Consider the following 21,199-nt stretch of genomic DNA (forward strand, 5'->3'; position numbering starts at 1 on the left):
TGTGTTTATGCACCTGTCCTGCATTTGTGTGTGCGTGTTTGTGTCCGTGTGTGTGGACGTTTCAGTCTCCAGAGGTGGGTGTGATCATGATAACACACTTTATAAACACCCGAGGCCAGAGTTTCCTGAGTGGAGAGGGAAGTCGAAGGGAAAACAGCGCAGAGCAGCAGAGCAGCAATTTAAAATTGTATGTGGGTCAGTGAACATGTTCATATCCAAAGTTGTACCTTTTTTTACTTTATTTTAGCAACTTTCCAACTCTCTCTAGCTGAAACCAAATGGACTGGTCACCTTCAAAATCCACCTGTGTGAAACTCTATCTGTGCTCCAACCCCGACGGTTTGTAAAGAAACAAATGCATGCATGTGTTGTTGTGTTTCTAAAGGTGTTTATGATCAGATGTGTATGTTGTTTGTGTTTATGCTCTGTATAGATAGCGTGGTGGAGCGCAGAGCCCTGAGAGAGAGTGTGTTTCCCAAACTTAGAGAGCACTGCAGACACACACTGGGGCTGGACGTCAGGGTGAGTGCACACTTCTCTTTCTTCATTGTTGTGTATTGCAGATGCAAAGGTATTAGTGTTCACAATTACTTTATTTTCACACACAGTCATATTGTAAAGGCTTTTACAGTAAGGAGGAATATTCAGCATTGGTACTGGAGGAAACAATGTTTTATAAATCTGTAAGGAAAAGTTGCACTTTATTTTTCTAACCTGATGATATTCAATTATTCACAAAAGAATCCTCATATAATATTTTTTACATTCACTTGTGTACATTTTTTGTTTCCAAATTTTAAAAATATTGAAGCTGGTTATGGATTCAGAGGTGAAGGTCCTTACTAAAACTTGTTTGGTCTGATCAACAGTCATTAAACACACATTTACACATGCGTTTTCTAAAAGTGTGCAGCCGATATGGTATCTGACGATCGGCTTATTCTTTTGGCACTATTACAGACTCCTCCGTATAAAACAAACTAAAGGACAAGGACATCGTTTCATGTCAACCTTGGAATACAAAAGCAATATTATTTGGTAGTTACGAAGAAAAAGAGATGAGCAGCTGTAAAACGACTCTGAGCGTAATGTGTCGGTGTGTATGAAATCACCTCAGGCACTTCAGCCAGCAAATTGTGCCATCTCTTTACAGCAGCATGTGTAATTAGAGACAGGGGAGAATATCATGTGATTCTGAGCCACCACCTGGCCAATTGTGCTCCTCTCTGTGTGCTTTTCATAAACGGATTATCAGTCATCTCTCCTCTAGAGTGTTTTCATTATGTGTGTGTGTGTGTGTGTGTGTGTGTGTGTGTGTGTGTGTGTGTGTGTGTGTGTGTGTGTGTGTGTGTGTGTGTGTGTGTGTGTGTGTGTGTGTGTGTGTGTGTGTGTGTGTGTGTGTGTGTGTGTGTAGGTTATAGACCCATTTGAGTCCAATGACTCCAGTAGTTGGCCAGATGAAAACAGCAGACAGCAGCTGATTGAAGAATGCAGAAAGAGCTCCACAGGACCTTTTTTGCTGGTAAATAAATCCCCAGAATTAATTTAGTCATCTTGGTCTCCTGGAATATCATACTGTTTAAAAAAATAAAACATAATTGAATCATAGTTTGAGTAATAACAAAGCCATGAGGCACTTTTAGTGACTCTGCTGTTAAATCAGTCCCTGTTGGGCTTTTATAATCCATAAACATCCATTCGAGTGTGAATCAACGATGAATCCCATAGTGCTGTTTGTTCTCTGTCCATGTGGTGGTGCTGAAGGCTCTGGTAGGACATCAGTATGGCACAGCCAGTCTGCCCGCCCAGGTGGAGGTGTCAGACTTCCAGCTGCTGCTTCACGAGGGTCAGCAGGCTGGGGTCCGTACCCAGGAGCTGGAGCGTGCCTACCAGAGGGATGAAAACACCATCCCCCCTTCCTACTGCCTGAGACCTCAACAAAGACTAATTTGCTGTCCTCAGGTGGTCACACTCAACCTCAGAAATACATGGTTCATCTTTGTCTTCATTCAGATTCAATTATAATCAGATAACTGGTTTATTTTATTTTTAAAGAGGATTATTAGAAGGATTACAATGGCCAATATAGTTTAAGATATAGAACAATAAATTACAAAGCACATGCCCACACATTACATAGTCTATATCATCCTAACCTTTACAGTATGTATGTATTGCATGTGTTAATATTTGTATTCAGCAGCTGGAGGATAAGGAGGAAGAGGAGACTCAAATGAAGGCTAAAGAGGAAGAGTTGCGGAAGGTGTTTCAGACTGTTGTCAGTCTGTGCGTTCACAACGGTGTTATGAGCCCAAAGACAGCCAATAGCTTCTACAGATCAGGTGAGATATACTGTACGTCTGTGTAGGGGTTTTGCTGAATGTGAGGTGTAATTTAATGTGTGCTTTGTTGCTTCTCTACAGCCCTCGATGCAGATCTGCGGTTTGCTGTGGACAACCGTCCTGATAATGAGATCATCAGACGCTGCCTGGTTTACGTCCACAAGGTCATCAACGCAAAAGGAGAGACAAAGAAGAGCTGTATGAAGTCACCTCCTCAGCAGCAGTCAGAGGTGAGCGTCATAATTGTTCCTGCATTTCTGAAAGAGCATCATATTACACAGCACTTTCGTCCACACACAATTCTATACTGTGGGGCAAAAGTACATTTTCCATTTTCCGATGCTTTTTTCCTTATTTTACAAGTTTATGAAGGACATATTTTCTCTTACAGCTCATCATTTGGCAGATTTGCCTTTCAGAAACCACGTTATCACAATTTAGTTTTTACAGAAGACGCAGGTGGGGCTTAGAAATGTTCATAGTAATATTGAGCTATATGACAAGCAGATTACATGAAAGGTTTACTTAAGCTAATACAGTACATCACCTCTGTAAGCATTTTGATTCAAGTAAAGGGGTTAAATATTTCATGCCTTGGCTGACATGGGCAACTTGCAAATAGGGTGTTCTGCCTTTTTCCAATTAAGTTAAGTATTAGTTCTTGAAAAGAGAAACATGATTTGTGTTAATGGAAGCATACAAATGTGCTTGAAATTACCCTCAAATAGTCCATAAATCATGTGATCAATTTTTTTTGTTAGGAGGCTGCCTGTGACTTAGGGACAACACCCACTGATGGACAACTTTTCTCAGAGCTTTGTGACCACTTCCTTCCTGGTCTCATCAGTTCCTCCCAGCTTCTAGTCTACACCACGGCCACAGAGTGTGACCGTCGACATGGTTACACGACAGCCAGGAGGCGGGGCTATGCCGAGTCTCTGTGCCAGCAGGTGTACTGCGACCTTGTGGGTTTGATTGACAGCTGGAACATCTTAGACAGCAGAGATGGCTGTCAGTTCAGCGATGTTTTGGCCAGAGAACAGGCCGAGCAGCAGGAGCTGTGTGACTCACTGTCAAGATTATATGATGTCATTCGGCCTGAGGAGGAAAAGGTCAGGAGAATGTCTTTATCTGGATGGATCCAAACATTAAAAGCTGCATTAACATATGTAATTTGTCCATGCTTATTTTGTAGATATAGACACTTCTGTTTTATCTTACCTTTGGCATTGTAAAGGTTTGAGAACTGATGAAGATCTCATTCAGTAAAAAAAACAAAACTTTACAATTTAGTACATGTCGTCTTATAATCTATTTCAATGTATTTTTGGGGAGATTGTAAGATCTATTTTCCCCGTGAAATTCTGATATAGACAACATTTTCAGGTGCCAAATTGAATTACTAGAGAGTATTTGTGTCTGCAGCAGGTCAGAGCCTATGTGGAGCAGAGTGAACAGCAGTGCCCTCTAGTGGTGACAGGAGGACCATGCACAGGAAAGACAGTTCTGATGGCACACTGTGCTCAACAGGTCAGTGGACTGAAGTGAAATGTGAAAACTGAGAACAATTGTAATTTAATCAATAAGTTAGTGACAGAAATTATTTCCAACTATTTTTATATTGAAAAAAGTCATTTTTCGTAAGACAGCAGTGCCTATCATTATATGGGTGTAGTCTTTTATATGAAATATGAGAAATATAGATGTTTTTCTGAATAAGCTACTGTAGTTGTGTTTTGGACATTTTTTAATGGACAAAGAGAGACACGTGAATACATCACATCATTATCAACATCATATTGACTTCAAAATACAGTGATTCTTCATGTTGAATAATGCTTTATTAAATTAAATTTAGAGTTAAAGAGAAATGTTTTTGGTAGCTTGTAGCTTTATCAAAAGAACAACCCATATGGCTAGCAAAACAAAATCTGTACTACATAGTTTTGATAGAATGTAAATAAGTGTTTTTCCTCTCTCTCTCCACAGATAAAGTCTTGGCTACCAGACAGTGATCCTGTATTGGTAACTTACTTTTGCAACCTATCAGTAAACCAGTCCCCTAAGCACCTGTTATCGAGCCTGTGTTATCAAATTGGCATGAGATATCACAGCGAATCTTCCTCTGAGCAGAATCCCAACAACTGTGGTGATCCTAGCTGTATCCCTCCGATCATGGAATACAACATGTGTGTGTCTGAGCTTAAAGAGCGTCTCACATCCCTTCTCTCCTCCATGCCCTCTACCAAACAACCTCTAGTTCTGATCCTTGTTGGCCTGGATCTCATTAAAGGTAACTTTGGAGCTCAAATCCTGGACAGCCTCCCCTCCCCCCTTCCTCACAGCGTCAAACTCATCCTCACTGTCTCCTCCAACCGAACACAAGTCCTGAAAGTCTTTAAATCACATACAAATCCCCCTCAGTGTGTGTCAGAGGGCAGCGAGAAGGAGTCCGGATATGTTTGTGTTCAGATGGGACATGTGGACAGGAAACAGTGTGTGAAGATGTTGGCAACACTTCTGAGCAGTTCAGGGAGGAGGGTGACTTCTGGACAACAGGCGCTGGTGAACCAGGCGCTGACTTCCTGTCGTCTGACTCTCTACGCTCGACTCCTGCACCTACACACCTCACTCTGGCACTCTGGTACGACTCATACATTTAAACATTAGACATTCTTAAAGGATAAGGCTCTTATATGATTTTACTTACATTCAAAAGGATAGTAGATAGTAGTGAGTCGAAAAACAAACATTAATCGTCTCTCAATATGTTCCTATCTCTCTATCCTGTATGGTGTTCAGATTTTCCTCTGAAATTGGATTTTTTTTGGAAATCTCAAATTCACTAGGAACAGTATTTTTTTTGTTTTTTTAGAAGAAATATTAAGAAGTATTTAATGTATTTATGTTTTTTTGTGTATTTAAACATATTAAACAACATAATATCCAAAGACAAACAAAAGAACCCATAAAAAGGGACACAAAGCAAAAAACTGAGAATAATAAATAAAAAATATACAAATAAAAATGTTATGCTTGAATGATTTATAACATTGTGGTTGTTAAACCTTTCAATTATAAGGTTTTTCATTCTTCTGCCTCTTTAGTTTTCCGGCTATCACAAATAACAATTTTTAGATTTTTGAATAATAAAAACTGTCTGATTACTTTTCTCTCTTTCTTTTTCAGATTCAGATGTGACTGAGTCCTCTCTCCCTGATAGCGTCCATTTATCCATTTCTTTGCTGCTAGATCACCTTGAGAAGAAGCACGGCTCCTCTATCGTAACTCTGGCCCTCTCTTACCTCACCCTCTCCAGGACCGGGCTCACTGAGGCCGAGCTCGCAGATCTGCTTTCCAGTGATCAAAAAGTGCTGACTGAGTACGTTCCACAGGATGGAAGCCTTTCCTGCGATTTGAGGGTCCCACAAATCGACGTGGAGCGACTTCTATTGGATTTGAGGAGCTTCCTCATTAAGAGGACGGTTGCAGGGTCAGATGTTTTGTTCTGGGTAAGCAGGCATTTCAAGCTGGTGGTGGCTAAAAGATATTTAGGCACTCATGATGTGAGGAAGGAGATCCATTTGGCAATGGCAGACTATTTTAGTGGCAGTTTGTCTTGTGGGGGTGCTAAACCACTCCTTGTTAAGCAGAAATCTGAAACAAACAAGTACTCCGGGAAAATGGGAGTACACATTGACAGGCAGCCATGCAGCCAGCCATTTGTCTTTCCCTTTTCTGACAAAGACAGTGGGCCGGTGAACTTGAGAAAGGTCTTAGAATTGCCTTACCACTTGCAAAAAAGTAGCGAATGGGTGGAGTTTGAGCACGGACTGTTAATGTCTTTGAGGTTTCACCGGGCTATGGTTCGAGCAGGACTCCTGGGAGATTTGGTAGCCATGTTAGAAAGTGAGGAGGGGTCACACCACTTCAGTTTATCAAGGGAAAGAGCACTTCTAGCAAGCATATTGAAGTCTTTTGAATGCTTACTGCTGAGCTCACCCCTGCTGCTGCCCTCAGTGATGGAGACGAGCCTCCTCCCTTACCTGGAGGTTTTTCCTTCACTCAAAGGTTATGTCAGAGAGATCAGACAGGAGAGGAAGGACAAAGGAACAGGATTAGGAGTAGCCCTTTGCCCTGCTCCTTCATCTGTTCCCTCCATCCAGTGTTTGAAGCGTGATGCCAAAACTAAGGATGTCTCTGTTAGAGAAGCAGCGGGCACAGAGAGTGGGATAGTCGCAGAGATCATGGATGATGGCGAGGCTTGGGTTTGGAAAGGCTCTGGGTGTGATATAGTCAAACTCTCACTGAGCTGCAAGCAGAAGGAGATGAAGTTTGCAGGTGTGAAGAGCAGTGGTCAATTCATCCTGCTTTCCACACAATGCAACAAACTTTTCTTGTGGGATGTGTCGGGCCCAGAAATGTTTCTGCAGGTTGAAGACCCTTTGAAAACAACGGTGAACGAGGTTGAGGGGTTTGTTGCTGATTCGAAAAATATATTTCTGTGGTGGAAAGATGAGAGTTTTGTGAGTATGTTTAATGTCTCCAGTGAGATTTTTACTCATTTCCAGTGTCAGAGCTGTGTGACCTGCTTGGTTTGCTCCTCTAATGGCTTTTACATGTACTGTGGACAGCAGGAAGGCACAGTGTCCATTTTTGACACAAACACTGGCAGCCTCCTAGGCAGTTGTTCAAACTCAAACCACAATGCCGTTGCATTGATAATCCTGCGTGAAGATATGTGGGAAATGGCTTGTGTTGGCAGGAAAGGCGGTGTATCCCTATGGGATGTGGCAGCCAAAAGAAACCCACCCAGACTTGTCACAGAAAGCTTTACTGGGGGTAAATCCAATGACATCCTAAACCTAGATTACTCACATGAAATCCACACATTACTAGTGTGTCAATCTCACCAAGTTGCACTGTGGGATACCTCTGACTGGGAGCTGTGGGACGAGTTCCTTGCTCCACAGGGCAAGGCATTCACTCAAGCCGTACTCTCCCAGGATGGCAACCTTTTCCTGGCATTGTTAGACGCTTGTTCCCTCGTCTTGGTGTGGACGGTCAGCACCGGGGGGTGTATTCTTTCCTTAGGAGTAAACAACCAGCCTTGTAAACTCATCAAAACAGCCTCAGATGTTGTTTGTGTCAATCTTGACGGCATCCTGACAGTGTGGGACTCCGGGATGATAGATGCTGCAGGTACAGCTCCGAAAATGGGTCGTGGAGTAAAAGAAGTGGTGGTTGAACAAACAGGAGAGTGGTTCTACACTTCTGATGGGTCAGAGACCGTGTGGAGATGGAGATTAGAAACAGGACTTCCACACGATAACTTCCTTCATGATGGTCCTGTGGAAAAACTGCGTCTTTCCCCAAATAACTCCCATCTTGTCATACTCTCAGCAGGAGAAATATATGTTTGGCAGACAGAAACAGGGCAGAACGTCCTGCGTATGAGTGGCAGCAGAGCAACAGACATCCTGATCACCCCCAACAGTAACTTTGGGGTCAGTATTTCTGAGCGGGGGTTGTCTAGGGTTTGGAAACTAGCACACGGGAGCATTGTGTGCAGCATAAACTCATACCTATCTGACGCCCAGGTGTCCCCTGAGAGCACCTTCCTTATCGGCCTTCGACGTAGAGACCTGTTAGCTGCCAGTCTGTGGTCAGGCTGCATCAACAAGCGCTTCTCCTGCTGCATAGAAAGCTCTGAGCATGTTGTTGCTTTCCACACACTTTCAGAGCATCCAGACTTTGTGGTGGTGATGGCTGCCTCAGGGGCAGTGTACACCTGGAAGGTTACAGAGGGGACCCTGTGCAGGCACTTCCAGCTGCCTTATAGGTTTCACTGTCAGCCAAAAGACTTCCAAATGTCCTCTGATGGGAGCTACGCCCTCCTGTCTACTGACAATGAAGCCATCAACCTCTTAGACTTATCTCAGGTCAGATTGTGCTCATTCAAGGCTGAGGGTCCTGTCGTTAAAGCTTGTTTGGATAAATCTGGATGCTATGCTGCCTACATATCTCACCCCACCACCACCCTGGAGAAAAACTGTGTCTGCTACCAGCAAGCTAGGCCCGTCCTCACATTTGTACGATTCACAGATGGAGAAAGAATAGGAATTGTGTGTCTGGCTAAGAATCCGTTGACTCTGGTTGTGTGTGAGCGGCAGTGTGTGTTTGTTGGATTTGAGGATGGGTCTGTTGGTGTGTATTCAATTTTAGATGTTGAGGTCAATGGGGAGAAGTTTGTTGGGAGCAGGGAGAATTTGAATGGTTGTTTTAAGCAATGCCCCTTTGACAGAGCATTAAGCAGGTTACCACTACCCACCCCAAATATAACATGGCCTTAGGATTAATACCTTTTTAAAGATGCTATGTTCTGGTTCAGTTTGGTAGTCTTTTTTAACTACTAACTACTGAGCAAACCCAATTTTCATGAAACTCGGTGCAAGGGAAAAGCATGGGCCTAGGAAGAAGTAAACATTGAAATATAGAACATTTGGCCTTAGTGGATTTTCCCCCTACACTGTTGTTGGACTGGTTTTTAAATACATTTATTTTTATTTCTAATGTGATGGCAAACAAAATGATTGTGTGTGTATATGTTTAAACATGTATACTAATGTATAAATAAAAGTGCATTGTGCTACACTTCTGGAGAAACTTAGCAGCATTGTTTCAGTTTCAATGGTCTGAGTCCAGCATTTAGGTTTCATTTCTGTGAAAACTAAACCAAACAGAGGTCGGTTAAAATCACATCTACTATCCTTTTGACACATGATTTATAATAATAAAATCATTGTTAATGAAAGCGTTGTATATATCTCTGTTTCTGTATTTAAAACGGTACACAATTCAGTTTTCGTAAGAATTTCTTTTAAAATGTCTCTAAACACCCTAAACATGAGAAACCCACCTGCTCCCTTTGCTTATACTTAGTTGTATTTACCCACATCAATATGTTGCAGCATTTCGGTAAAAAATGACTTAAAAGATAACAGATCTCTTCTGGTAACTGGTGTGTTTTCTCTCATGCTGCCTTCACTGATTACCGGCGGGCTCATAAACTGGATAACTTATATCGTGGTTTCTATTAGATTATCTTTTGCTTGCTTTGTTGGTAAAATAAATGACAAATCGAAGCTAGTTACTATATAAGGTGATAGACATTTTAAGCAGACCTAATCAATATAAACGAACCGCAGAAAAATTACCACGGGCATATTTACTACAGTGCAACTGATACCTCCGACAGCACTTGAAGGCAGCATCAGTGGACATAAATTGCAGCCACAGACGTTGCAGCCTACAGAGTCCAGGTGGAGACACGATGGTAAAGCTGTACTGTTGGGGTGACAGCTCCAGTGGAAAGCTCGGTCCACAGGAATGCCTCAGCCCGGTGTCCTGGTCTGTCCCCGGGGTTATCACCGACATCTGCTGCGGGGAGCAGCACACTTTATTCCTCAGCGGGGAGGGCGGCGTTTTATCATGTGGAAACAACTCTCGGGGACAACTTGGGCGAAAGAACCTTAAAGATGGAGGGTCAATTGGTAAGCTGCAGAATCTCGAAATAACAACAATTATCCATGTATTAGCCCATTCAATAAACACTCTGTCAGCTATAAATAAAAATGAAACACTTAGACAGTTAGAACTTTAGCATTAAACGTGAACTGTTTTTTAATTTATTTTTAAATCTCATGACAGCTAAATTGGATACTTGGTAAGGAATATCAGATGTATTTGGTTCTCCATTTTTCAAGACATTTACATTTAATAGTAACGTTATCTTGTGTTTAATCATTAGCTTACGATCATGCATCAAAATCCATAAATCAACAGCTGTGCTGGGTTTCAGTTTCGTTTACCTCTTGTCAGTGAAGGCAACGAGAGTTATGTGTGATGCGGAAAAGTTGATAATTCATTACAGTGACGTGTTCGGGTTTGTGGGAATTAGTGGAAGTACGATTATTAGGATCGTTTTAAGAAAAACAACGATTTAATATAGTCCTGCATTACCTAAATTGTAAAAGAATAACATTGCATTAAATGAAACAAGACAAGTAAAATAAATGTACTCAAAATGTTATATTTGAGGCAAGGTATGTAACTAATTTCCTTCCATTTTTGTTAATAAGAACTGTCACTTTTTCTTATGTATAGTAGATAGCATGTTTTAAACCGTTTAGTTTGATATTTTTAGTATTAGATATTAGATATTGTAACTCTAAACATGCTATGTTATTCTCTTCTCCGTCCCCCTGTAAAAGGTCGTGTGGAGGGGCTGGGCGATGTGGTGGCGATAGCTTGTGGTCAGGACCATTGTCTGGCTGTGTGTGAATCTGGACAGGTTTTCTCCTGGGGCGCAGGAGAGGACGGACAGCGAGGCCTTTTACCAAATCTACTCAGCAACAGACCAAGGTAAGATCTCACACTAATGAATTTATGAATACTATACTAATTACTGAAAGTAGGCATAGGTTTAATGATTTGTTAAAAGTTTTTATTGTCTCATCAACATGCAGTCGAGTGCAGATCCCACTGCCAATACCCGTGATTCAAGTTGCATGTGGAAACTCCCACTCTCTGGCTCTGACTAAAGGTATGACAATGAGTATACTGATGCCATCTTTCTGTGATTAAATGTAGTGACAGTGTTGGTTCCACAGTTTGTAATTTATACTTATGTGTAATGTAGTTGTTGTGCCCATTTGTATGAGTTGTTGTTTGTTTTGAGCACTAGATGGTGCATTGGAGCACAGAGTATTTAGGTGACCTCACCAGCACAGGTGAGGCTGTGTGAGCAAACCATTTTCAACCGTGTTGCAAACACACACTGTTTTTTTTTTTTAAATAAATGGTATAAATAAGAAGAATGTCGTGGTAATTAGAGAGCACTCGCGTCCGACACAAAGCACAGTATCAATCCATGGTGATATTGAGTTGCAATAGTCACCACAGTACTAATGATTTGATTTAGATATTAATGTCAATTTATCACTGTGCCAGTGTCCCTATTCCCCATCGCCGAACGATTGCAAAGTAAATATTATTTACCTAGTCGGATTTTAACGAACAAGCTGCAACACATTTCAGAAAAGAGGATACCTCAATCATCAACATCCTGACAAATAAGATGTCAAATAAAGTATATTTTGGTTATATTTGAAAACTAGTATGTTGATAAATGAAAGGGGGGGGGGGGGAAGTCTACAGTGTTAGAGTTATTTTAGTGTGTTACACAATAAAAAGGTTGTTATATCACTTTTCAGGAGGCGATGTCTTCTCATGGGGTTTGAACAGCCATGGTCAGCTCGGCCTGGGGAAAGAGGTGTCGCTGCAGTTTGAACCTGAACCGGTGTTCGCTCTGAGCGGCGTAGCGGTTACCCAGGTTACGGCCGGAGCAACCCACTCCCTGTTCCTCACACTCCCAGGCCTGGTGTACTGCTGTGGGGCCAATAAATCTGGCCAGCTGGGTCTCAACAGGGTGGATGTGAAGGGTAAAAAATCCTTACTTGAGTTTTGTCATGATGTCATCCATTAAGCAGCAAATTCTGTGGAGGGCTTTTGTCCTTTTCAGGCCGATTCTACACAATTTTTAAAATGTTAACCTAAATTATTTAAATTGTACAGACCATCATAGTTGTATACGTATCATTATTTTGAAATAGGCATCTTTCATTCTATTTTCAATCATATTTATCAGGCAGGTTCAACATCTGCATGGTACCCGCACTCAGACCTCTAGGTGTCTCCTTCATAAGCTGTGGAGAGGCACACTCTGCTGTGTTAACTAAGGTACTAAGTGTTCTGATTTCAACCAATCATTAACTGCATTGTAAACATAATATTAGGATGTTGCTTATTTTGATGTGATGTGACTCTAGGATGGCAAGGTTTTCACTTTTGGAGAGGGAAGATACGGTCAGCTCGGTCACAACTCTTCTGATAATGAAGTGATACCCAGACTGGTGGATGGTATGGATGGACCCGCATCACAGATTGCCTGTGGCAGGTAAAAACAGTAAACACAACACCTATTGCACATCTATCATCCTGGGCGAGGGATCCCTCCTCTGTTACTCTCCCTGAGGTTTGTTACTTTTTTCCCTATTAATTGTGGGCTGTTTTGGGGAGTTTTTCAGTGTGTGCTGTGAGGGTCTAAAAACAGATGGTGTTGTATGCTGTACACAGTGTAAACCCTCCTGAGACAAAGGTCAAATTTGTGATATACTGCTATAGAAATATAATTTGACTTATTGATTGACAATCACAATTGTTTTTGTCCCCCAGACGTCATACACTGGTTTTGACCTCCTCTGGCAAGCTGTGGGCTTTTGGCGATGGGGCCAGAGGTCAAATTGGGACAGGACGAACAGAAAGAAGTCTGACTCCTTCTCTGGTACAACTTCCAGAGACCACTGAAAGTGTAGCAGCCGTACCCGAGGGTGTGTATATATAGGCAGGGTGGTGTTAAGTCGATTTTAAAGGTCCCCAATAACAAATTCAGAGCCTTAATATAGCAACATACAACTATTTGCTTTGTGAAGGCATATTGGAGAAATAGCATCCTTATCAGAGAATATAAGTCTGGTTCGCTTTAGAAGCAGTTCTAATTAATGTAATGTAATACATTTGCTCATTAGTTTTATCTTTGTTTAAGCAGAAATGAAAATATCAGCTGGGTGGAATACAAACTACACCTACTCTTCACCTCCACAGGTAATGTGTTCACCTCATCAAAGACTCACTGGGAATAGGGCATGAATAATTTCAAGTACAGATTTGATCTTAACCGTTAAGTCTGGTGCCCTTCGATGTTTTTAGTGGGGCTTTTCCCTTAAGCTAATTGGAAATTGCTAGGTAAAACGCATCAAATTTAAGATCAAACGCAATTCATCAACATATTCAAAACGGAACAGATTTGGCTGTAATCTCACGTAGGATTTTCTTATTTTCGTCCTATTGCTGTGTTCAGGAACAAACTCAAGAGGAAAATAAGAAAAACATTCATGCACAAGGCCCATTGTTATTGCAGATTTAATTTTTTATCAAAGCTGTTAAATCTCATGTCTGTCCTTTAAGCGTTTGGACAAAGGACGGATAACTGGCCGACTTGACAAGACCAAACTTCAACAATGGCTGTCAATGAAACATGGCAACGTTGAGGCAAAGAGGTAGTTATTTTCATAATTTTATTATGTTTGTAGCTGCACATATAACATATAATACATCAAGCAGTAGATACAGTGTTCTAATGTTCCCCCCCCCGTCTTTTTTTTCCTGTTCCACAGGGAAATATCTCACATGTTTCTGACAAGTGCAAGTCTTGTTGCAAGTTTCACAAAGGCTGAGTGAGTTCTTCTTTTTCTATTGTTCAACTCATTAGTACAAATATATTTTATAATGTAGACTTAAGAATCCTAAGATCTTCTGAATCCCATTAGCTCATACTGCTTCTGCTACTTTGTTGTAATGCTTTGCTTTGGATACCAGTGGGTCTCCATCAGAAGCAGGTGCTTTAACTGTGGACCTCGATGCAGCTAGCAAAGCTTTCGACCAGATGCTGGCAGTACCATGGATCAGACAATCAGTTAAGACTGTCATCTGAATTACTGTCATGAATTACTCTCTTTTGCTTAAGACTAGAACTGAGATATTATATATATGTATGTATGTATGTATGTATACACACACAGTTAGGTCCATATATATTTGGACACTGACACAAGTTTAGTTTTTTTACCTGTTTACTGAAACATATTCCAATTATAGTTATATAATGACATAAAGTGCAGATTCTCAGCGTACATTTGAGGGTATCCACATTCAAATTGGATGAAGGGTTTAGGAGTTTAAGCTCCATAACATGTGCCACCCTCTTTTAAAATGGACCAAAAGTAATTGACAATTGACAAAAAGGCTATTTCATGGGCAGGTTTGGGCAATTCCTTTGTCATTATCAATTAAGCAGATAAAAGGCCAGGAGTTGATTTGGGGTGTGGTGATTTTGCTGTGAAGACAAAATGTGGTCAAAGGAGCTCTCCATGCAGGTGAAACAAGCCATCCTTAAGCTATGAAAACAAAAGAAAAAACATCTGAGAAATTGCTATAATATTAGGAGTTGCTAAATCTACAGTTTGGTACATCCTTAGAGAGAAAGAAAGAAGCACTGGTGAACTGAGCAACGCAAAAAGACCTGGACATGCACAGAAGACAACAGTGGGGGATGATTGCAGAATAATTTCCATGGTGAAGAGAAACCCCTTCACAACAGCCAACCAAGTGAAAAACATTCTCCAGGAGGTAGGCGTATCAATGTCCAAGTCTACCATAAAGACAGGACTGCATGAAAGTAAATACAGAGGGACTGCACGGTGCAAGCCACTCATAAGCCTCAAGAATAGAAAGGGTGGATTGGACTTTGCTAAAAAACACCTCAAAAAGCCAGCACAGTTCTGGAAGAACATTCTTTGGACAGATGAAACCAAGATCAACTTCTACCAGAATGATCGCAAGAGAAAAGTATGGTGAATGCGTGGTACAGCTCATGATCCAAAGCATACCACATCATCTGTAAAACACGGCGGAGGCAGTGTGATGGCTTGGGCATGCATGTCTGCCAGTGGCACCGGGTCACTAGTGTTTATTGAGGATGTGACTCAGGACAGAACCAGCCGGATGAATTCTGAGGTGTTCAGAGACATAATGTCTGCTCGAATCCAGCCAAATGCAGCCAAATTGATTGGGTAGCGTTTCATAATACAGATGGACAATGACCCAAAACATACAGCCAAAGCAACCCAGGAGTTTATTAAAGCAAAGAAGTGAAATATTCTTGAAGTCAGTCACCTGATCTCAACCCAATTGAGCATGCATTTTACTTAAAGACTGAACTTCAGACAGAAAGGCCCACAAATAAACAGCAACTGAAGACCGCTGCAGTAAAGGCCTGGCAGAGCATTAAAAAGGAGGAAACCCAGTGGTGATGTCCATGAGTTCAAGACTTCAGGCAGTCATTGCCAGCAAAGGGTTTTCAACCAAATATTAGAAATGAACATTTTATTTTCAGTTATTTAATTTGTCCAATTACTTTTGAGCCCGTGAAATGAAGGGATTGTGTTTAAAAATGCTTTAGTTTCTCACATTTTGATGCAATCTTTTTGTTCAACCCACTGAATTAAAGCTGAAAGTCTGCACTTCAACTGCATCTGAATTGTTTTATTTAAAATGCATTGTGGTAATGTACAGAACCAAAATTGTCCAAATATTTATGGATCTAACTGTATATACTAGGCTCTGAAAAGTTGTTTACACTAGACAATGAATGGTGTTATTTTCAAACCTATTCATGCTGTGTAAACATTACAATGTAATCTCAATTGTCTTTTTTTTAATGCAGGTAAATCTTACAATCCTCATTGGTAACCTCTGCTCTTCAAACCGTTTCCTAAAATCACCAGAAATCTTACTGATTCTGCTGACATGTCCCCTCTTCCAAGAGGAGTGTAATGTCATGCAGTTGGTGTTGGCGTTAGCGATCAGTATTGATGAGCTGCCGGAGAAGACTCAAGAAACACTAAGTAAAGGACAGCACTTTTTTGTGATTTGTAATAATCCATGCATACATTTTTAACTTAATTTACTTAATTGTTAACTGATTAACACAGTTTGCAACATAATATGTTTTATTTATCACATCAGCTAAACCTGTGTTTATGTTTCCTGAAAGTAACTATTAACATTGCAGCCAGTTAACTTAGCATTACCCTGCTGTCTTATTCAAACACAACAATGCTTTTGTTCTCAGGACGCTGGTGGTCTACCGTTGAACCCTCCATACTGATGAAGCACATCTTGGTGTTCAAAAAAGCCATGGCCTTCATGCTCAGAAATGGCCTCCTGATAACTCATAACCCAGGAATCAAATTCCTGGCGGAGGTCCTCAAGCTACTTTACAAAGTCAGTGCAGTTTGACTTTATTTATTTATTTTTATTTTAGGCTCACACATGAAAGAAAGTCATTTATCCATATAACAGGCTAATAAAGACAGATCTTCACTCCTATCTGATCCAGTTGATGCAAAGAATATAGGCTTCTAAGAGTGTTGATTATTTTATTTTTAAGTGTGTTTTCTTTTTTTTTTCAAAGGCAAACAAAACTGGAAAGCCCTTCAAAGTCCCACCGAGCACCTTCTACGTAGAGGAAATCAGTGACATGGTTATGGTAGAGCAGGACATCGCTATGTGGATTAAACAGGCTAAAGAAGAGGTATTAACATACCGTAACATTTTTGAGATATTACATTATATTGTTAGAACTCTGTGATTTCTATCCTTAGCATTTTCTGTTGAACTTCGTGTTGCTGAAATTATTTCCTGGTAAAACATCAATTTCTTTCCTTGAAGGATGATGTCCACACACCCGTCATTTTCTGCCGCTACCCTTTCCTACTACCTCTGGTTCAAAAGGTGGCATTCTTTGAGAAGTTTGTGTCAATCATAAAGGTACAGTATTTATAACATTATATCATTCATAAACAATTTACTGAAGTTGTGTTTAAGGATTTTTCGTCATACAGCTGAGGTTGTTCCTTGTTTTTGAACATTCAATTTGACAAATCTTACTTTATGTAGGTTTCTTTTTAAAGATAGGTTTTTGTAATTGCAGCAAGTGCAAGGTGTCATTTATGAACTGGCTTTGAAGTGTCCTGAAGAGCTTTATTTGGATGGCCCAGAATCTGCCCCAGCGCCGGTCTTCCAGCTCACCCTGAGACGCACTCACCTGGTGGAGGACACCTTCAGACAGCTGGGGGCAGCCGACCACTGCGCTTTCAAAAGGCAGCTATTGGTAAACATACTACAACAAACCTGCAAAATGTTGCCATTTTTAGTTATCCGAGGCAACATTTTGTAGCCCTTGTCTTTAATTTACTTAATTTCCAAGTTGTTACTACAGCCATTTAGTTTTGCACTTCCATGTTTTGTGGAAAGGGAAAATTGTCAAATTCAATGCAAGATATCTGAGGTATCTGAAGGTCTACTCTCCGTAGTGGGTCAAAATTCAACACAATCTGTATCCTACACTTCCACACAATGCTACTTCAAAGCAACTTTTTCATTGCATCAGTACTTTTTTACTTTATGTGTAAAATCAGTTGCCTGCATTTTGAGCAAAATGTCGATTACAATAAAGATATAAGAAGTAATTGGAGCTAATTTAACATAACAAATATGTAGACTGCCTGGAAGTTAGTCGCATCAATTGAATTGTTTTTATAATAATGTGAATTAAATAAATGTACAATTAAATTGCTTACATTTGCCCATCAATAGCAGCAATTAGTGGATTGTGTAAGGGGAGTTGTTGGTATAGTAATTATGCTTTTTGGGGTGTCTTGCTCGATTAAATCCCTTCAAGTAGTTCTAAGCCCGAAATGGATGTCAGGAAGTTTTATTTACCATCAGAGCTGATAACAATTTAGTTTAAGGACTGTTAATAATGAAAATATTGTTCGATCCTTCGAAGGTGCAATTTGATGAAGACAGGACGAAGGTGATGGATGTCTACAAAAGAGATTTCTTCCTGTGTGTGTTTAAAAAGCTGATGGCTCCCGACTCTAAAATGTTCATGTTCAACGAGAGCAAACTGGCCTGGTTCCCTGTCAGGGTAAGACAAGATATTAAAACACAAAACCATTAATTCAATTCTGTTATATACTCAGTGTTGGGTAAAATGGACCAAAAGTCATATCTAACTATTTTAAGACTGATACACTTTTTTTTATAAAGGGGGTTAAGATGTTTTTCTTAACCCTCCGACACTTTTAAGATTGTGAGCAAAATGAAAGACGTGTAGGTTTTCCTCTCCTGCTTAACATAACCAACAGCTGTGGGGGGTGGTCCTGCTGCTAATTCTTCGAAAGGATGCTTGGTACATTTGAAAATATATTGGTATATTGTCGATATGCTGCCCAGCCCTATTTACAAATTTGTTTTTGTAAGCACTAAACAAATCCCTCATTTGAAGAAATGTAACATACGAGTGAGCTGATTACTATAAAAGTCTTAAGAACAAAGAGGTGAATGTATAACTCAGGTTTTTCTGATGTCTGACACACTGTACCTTTGACCTTTTCATCATTATTTAATCCTGCCAAATCTCAATCAAGTGTTTTTTCATAAACCAAACAGCCAAAAGTAGAGGAGAAGACCTACTTCCTGTTTGGCGTTCTGTGCGGCCTGGCTCTCTACAACCACACCCTTGTCAACTTGCGCTTCCCACTGGTTCTCTTCAAGAAGCTACTAAGAGTCAAACCCTCACTGGATGACATGAAGGAGTTCGACCCTGTCATGGGAGAGTAAGACTCATATTCTTGTTTATTTTCTCGCTACAATTTTTCTTGTTTTGATTTAAAACTCTTTGTTGATGCAGTTCTGTTATATTGAACTTTTTGTATTATTGACATTGTTCTTTTCAGGTCTTGGCAGTTCATGTTGGACTGCTGTCCTGAGGAAGTCAAAAAGCTGGAGATTACTTTCAATGTAGGTTTACTCAATCGCAGTCCGAAAGACATACTTCTGCTCTGTTGCCCACACGTGTTGCTGCATGGTCCACTCTTCCTGTAATTGTTTGTTTTACCAGGTGCCCTGGGACGGCGAGACAGTTGAACTTGATCCGACAGAACCTGGGAAAGTTGTGACAGCGTCCAACAGGTATGTTCGCAAACAACTGCTGTGTTTAACAATATGCCTCACAGACTTTAAACATGTATTTAATTTCTGTCAGTCGGTGCCTTTGACAAGCTCCCAGATGTCTTGTCATTGAGTCAACAAACACACAATGACCAATTCTAATGTTGACTGCAAATCCTGCTTTTACTGCCATCTAGCAGTTAAACAGTTAAACCTGTCAAGCTTTAGAGGGCAGATTTAGTGTTGAGTTGCTCTACTTTGTATAGTGTATTACAGGAGCAACATTTAGAATTTCTTAAGAATGTGGGATAACTCAGGACATTGTCAGCACTCAGTTCAATCTAATAATTCAATATTATTGTATTTTATTTTTTAATAGGAAAGAGTTTGTAGACGCGTACATCAACTATGCCTTCAACAAATCAGTGGAGAGAGTGTTTGAAGCATTCAAGAGAGGCTTCTTCAAGGTGTGTGACATCGACGTGGTGGAGTTTTTCCAGCCCGAGGAGCTGCAGGCAGTGATGGTGGGCCAGGAAAACTACGACTGGGATGTGTTCAAGAAGGTCTGCTGAAAACCACAAGAGCTTTCCACTGTTGAATATTGAAGTTCAGAAATTCAGAATGATTTTTTTAGCTTATGTCTGAGATATATCATTTCGAACAAGAATATATTACAAAAATATGGATAGCGAGATGACCAGTTATTTATTTACTTATTTGTCTAACAAACGTTTTCATGTCTTTTAAACACACACATACTGTATTTCTCCCCTGTGTGTTTAAGAGACTCAGAAAGTCAGCAAAAAAGATTGTCTCTTATTTCTCCCGATCCACATATTTAAAATCCTGAAGATCCTTTTGACGATCAAGACCTCATAGGACCCTGACCAATGAGAATAGACAAAGCTTTTTTGGCAGGGAGGGTCTGAAGAGTTCATCGGAATCAGGAAGAGGCTAAATACAGCTTTTCTCAGGCAGGCAGTATCGGATGAATAATGGGTTTTTTGAACATTACAGCATGGAAACATATTATAGTAGTCTCCAAACATATTTAAATCTAAAGAGAGACATTTAAGATATGTGTTTAAGTTACTTTGTTTGTTCCTACAGTTGTGTGTGTTGAAGTGCTTGTAGGGAAGGTGTAACTGAACTATCTGTCATCTGTCATTTCCAAACAGAACACAGTTTATGAAGGAGACTACCATGAAAACCATCCAAACATCGTGACCTTCTGGGAGGTGTTTGAGAATCTGACTGCGGAGGAAAAGAAGAAATTCTTTCGTAAGTACCATAAATGATTGACATAATTGAAGTATTATTCTAACCAGAGTCTCTATCAGTATTAGCTTCCTTGGTGTTCTATGAAGTTTTATTTCATGACTTTTTTTGTTATCAGTGTTCCTCACTGGCACCTACCGTGTTCCGTTCCTGGGTATGGAGAGCGTCCAGATGAGAGTCACTGTGTTGCCCGATTCCACCGAGATCCATATGCCAGAATCCCTCACCTGCCACTGTCTGCTGTTACTGCCGATCTACCAGAGGTACCCGGTTGAGAGGACCATGAAGACCAGGCTCCTTCAGGCTATTAATCACAACAGAGGCTTCTGGAAGAAAAAAGACATTGAAGAATGAAGTAATGAAGTCTGCATTACAAACATTGTTATAGTTGTTATTTTTGTCTCAATAATCTGCCAAATGTAGCTGTAGTTCACAGGAGTACATCAGCAGCCCATATTCTATTTTTCAGTAGTATGAGAAACGGTAATGCTTTTATTTGTTTTTGTTTGCTCTTGAACATGTTGAAAGTTGAAGAATCATTTATAAATGTTTTTTGCAAACTCTGTTATAGCCATTTTTTTGGGGCATATTAATTCAGCTTTAACAGTCACAACCACACATTTTAATAGGAAAGAAAGATTGAAAAATAAATAAAAACAGCCTGAAGTAACACCATCCATCCATCCATCCATCCATCCATCCATCTCCATCCATCCATTCTCCACAAGTTGTGTGTGCAGGATACAGGCTACGGCCATATCTGTCCCTGTTATGGTAGGTCCACTCTAGGATGAGCACTATACTCTTTAATTATATGATGACACTCTTAACATTAAAAACTTCTTCCGTTCATGTTATACAAGTTCAAAACGTAAGTTAAT

At 40.4% G+C, this 21,199-nt stretch overlaps 2 protein-coding genes across 4 annotated transcripts; both read left to right on the forward strand.

The window, feature by feature from the left end:
• Nucleotides 1-147: 147 nt before the first annotated feature.
• Nucleotides 148-8,996, forward strand: LOC134880835 (NACHT and WD repeat domain-containing protein 2). Of its 3 annotated transcripts, none has more exons than XM_063907935.1 (10): nucleotides 148-339; nucleotides 434-522; nucleotides 1,415-1,522; nucleotides 1,765-1,962; nucleotides 2,201-2,342; nucleotides 2,424-2,572; nucleotides 3,104-3,454; nucleotides 3,768-3,872; nucleotides 4,332-4,986; nucleotides 5,532-8,996. In XM_063907935.1, exons 1-10 carry the CDS (start codon nucleotides 279-281, stop codon nucleotides 8,693-8,695), a joined length of 5,022 nt encoding a protein of 1,673 aa, XP_063764005.1. In that variant the 5' UTR covers nucleotides 148-278; the 3' UTR covers nucleotides 8,696-8,996. The 3 variants fall into 3 exon arrangements, with proteins under 3 accessions (XP_063764005.1, XP_063764007.1, XP_063764006.1); XM_063907937.1 differs by having other exon boundaries at nucleotides 3,771-3,872; XM_063907936.1 differs by having other exon boundaries at nucleotides 2,204-2,342.
• Nucleotides 8,997-9,658: 662 nt separating this feature from the next.
• On the forward strand, nucleotides 9,659-20,881 carry LOC134880120 (probable E3 ubiquitin-protein ligase HERC6). Its single transcript, XM_063906845.1, has 23 exons — nucleotides 9,659-9,895; nucleotides 10,616-10,766; nucleotides 10,871-10,947; nucleotides 11,618-11,845; nucleotides 12,052-12,143; nucleotides 12,233-12,360; nucleotides 12,639-12,793; nucleotides 13,012-13,067; nucleotides 13,431-13,522; nucleotides 13,640-13,699; nucleotides 13,842-13,938; nucleotides 15,748-15,928; nucleotides 16,156-16,307; nucleotides 16,498-16,617; nucleotides 16,755-16,853; nucleotides 17,017-17,196; nucleotides 17,875-18,015; nucleotides 18,540-18,706; nucleotides 18,827-18,890; nucleotides 18,991-19,061; nucleotides 19,420-19,603; nucleotides 20,219-20,321; nucleotides 20,437-20,881. The coding sequence occupies exons 1-23, from the start codon at nucleotides 9,676-9,678 to the stop codon at nucleotides 20,670-20,672; spliced, it is 3,054 nt and encodes a 1,017-aa protein (XP_063762915.1). The 5' UTR covers nucleotides 9,659-9,675; the 3' UTR covers nucleotides 20,673-20,881.
• Nucleotides 20,882-21,199: the final 318 nt, after the last annotated feature.

The sequence above is a fragment of the Eleginops maclovinus genome, chromosome 18 (assembly GCF_036324505.1).
Source record: "Eleginops maclovinus isolate JMC-PN-2008 ecotype Puerto Natales chromosome 18, JC_Emac_rtc_rv5, whole genome shotgun sequence".
Lineage (NCBI taxonomy): Eukaryota > Metazoa > Chordata > Actinopteri > Perciformes > Eleginopidae > Eleginops > Eleginops maclovinus.

What these genes read in the sequence shown, in the direction of transcription:
- LOC134880835 (XM_063907935.1), top strand. Translation starts at nt 279, where the DNA reads ATGGACTGGTCACCTTCAAAATCCACCTGTGTGAAACTCTATCTGTGC. An exon ending in TCTGTGCTCCAACCCCGACG is followed by an intron (nt 340 to 433) that starts GTTTGTAAAGAA and finishes TGCTCTGTATAG; the next exon opens with ATAGCGTGGTGGAGCGCAGA. An exon ending in CTCCTCAGCAGCAGTCAGAG is followed by an intron (nt 2,573 to 3,103) that starts GTGAGCGTCATA and finishes TTTTTTTGTTAG; the next exon opens with GAGGCTGCCTGTGACTTAGG.
- LOC134880120 (XM_063906845.1), top strand. Translation starts at nt 9,676, where the DNA reads ATGGTAAAGCTGTACTGTTGGGGTGACAGCTCCAGTGGAAAGCTCGGT. An exon ending in ACTCTGCTGTGTTAACTAAG is followed by an intron (nt 12,144 to 12,232) that starts GTACTAAGTGTT and finishes ATGTGACTCTAG; the next exon opens with GATGGCAAGGTTTTCACTTT. An exon ending in TGGCCTGGTTCCCTGTCAGG is followed by an intron (nt 18,016 to 18,539) that starts GTAAGACAAGAT and finishes TAAACCAAACAG; the next exon opens with CCAAAAGTAGAGGAGAAGAC.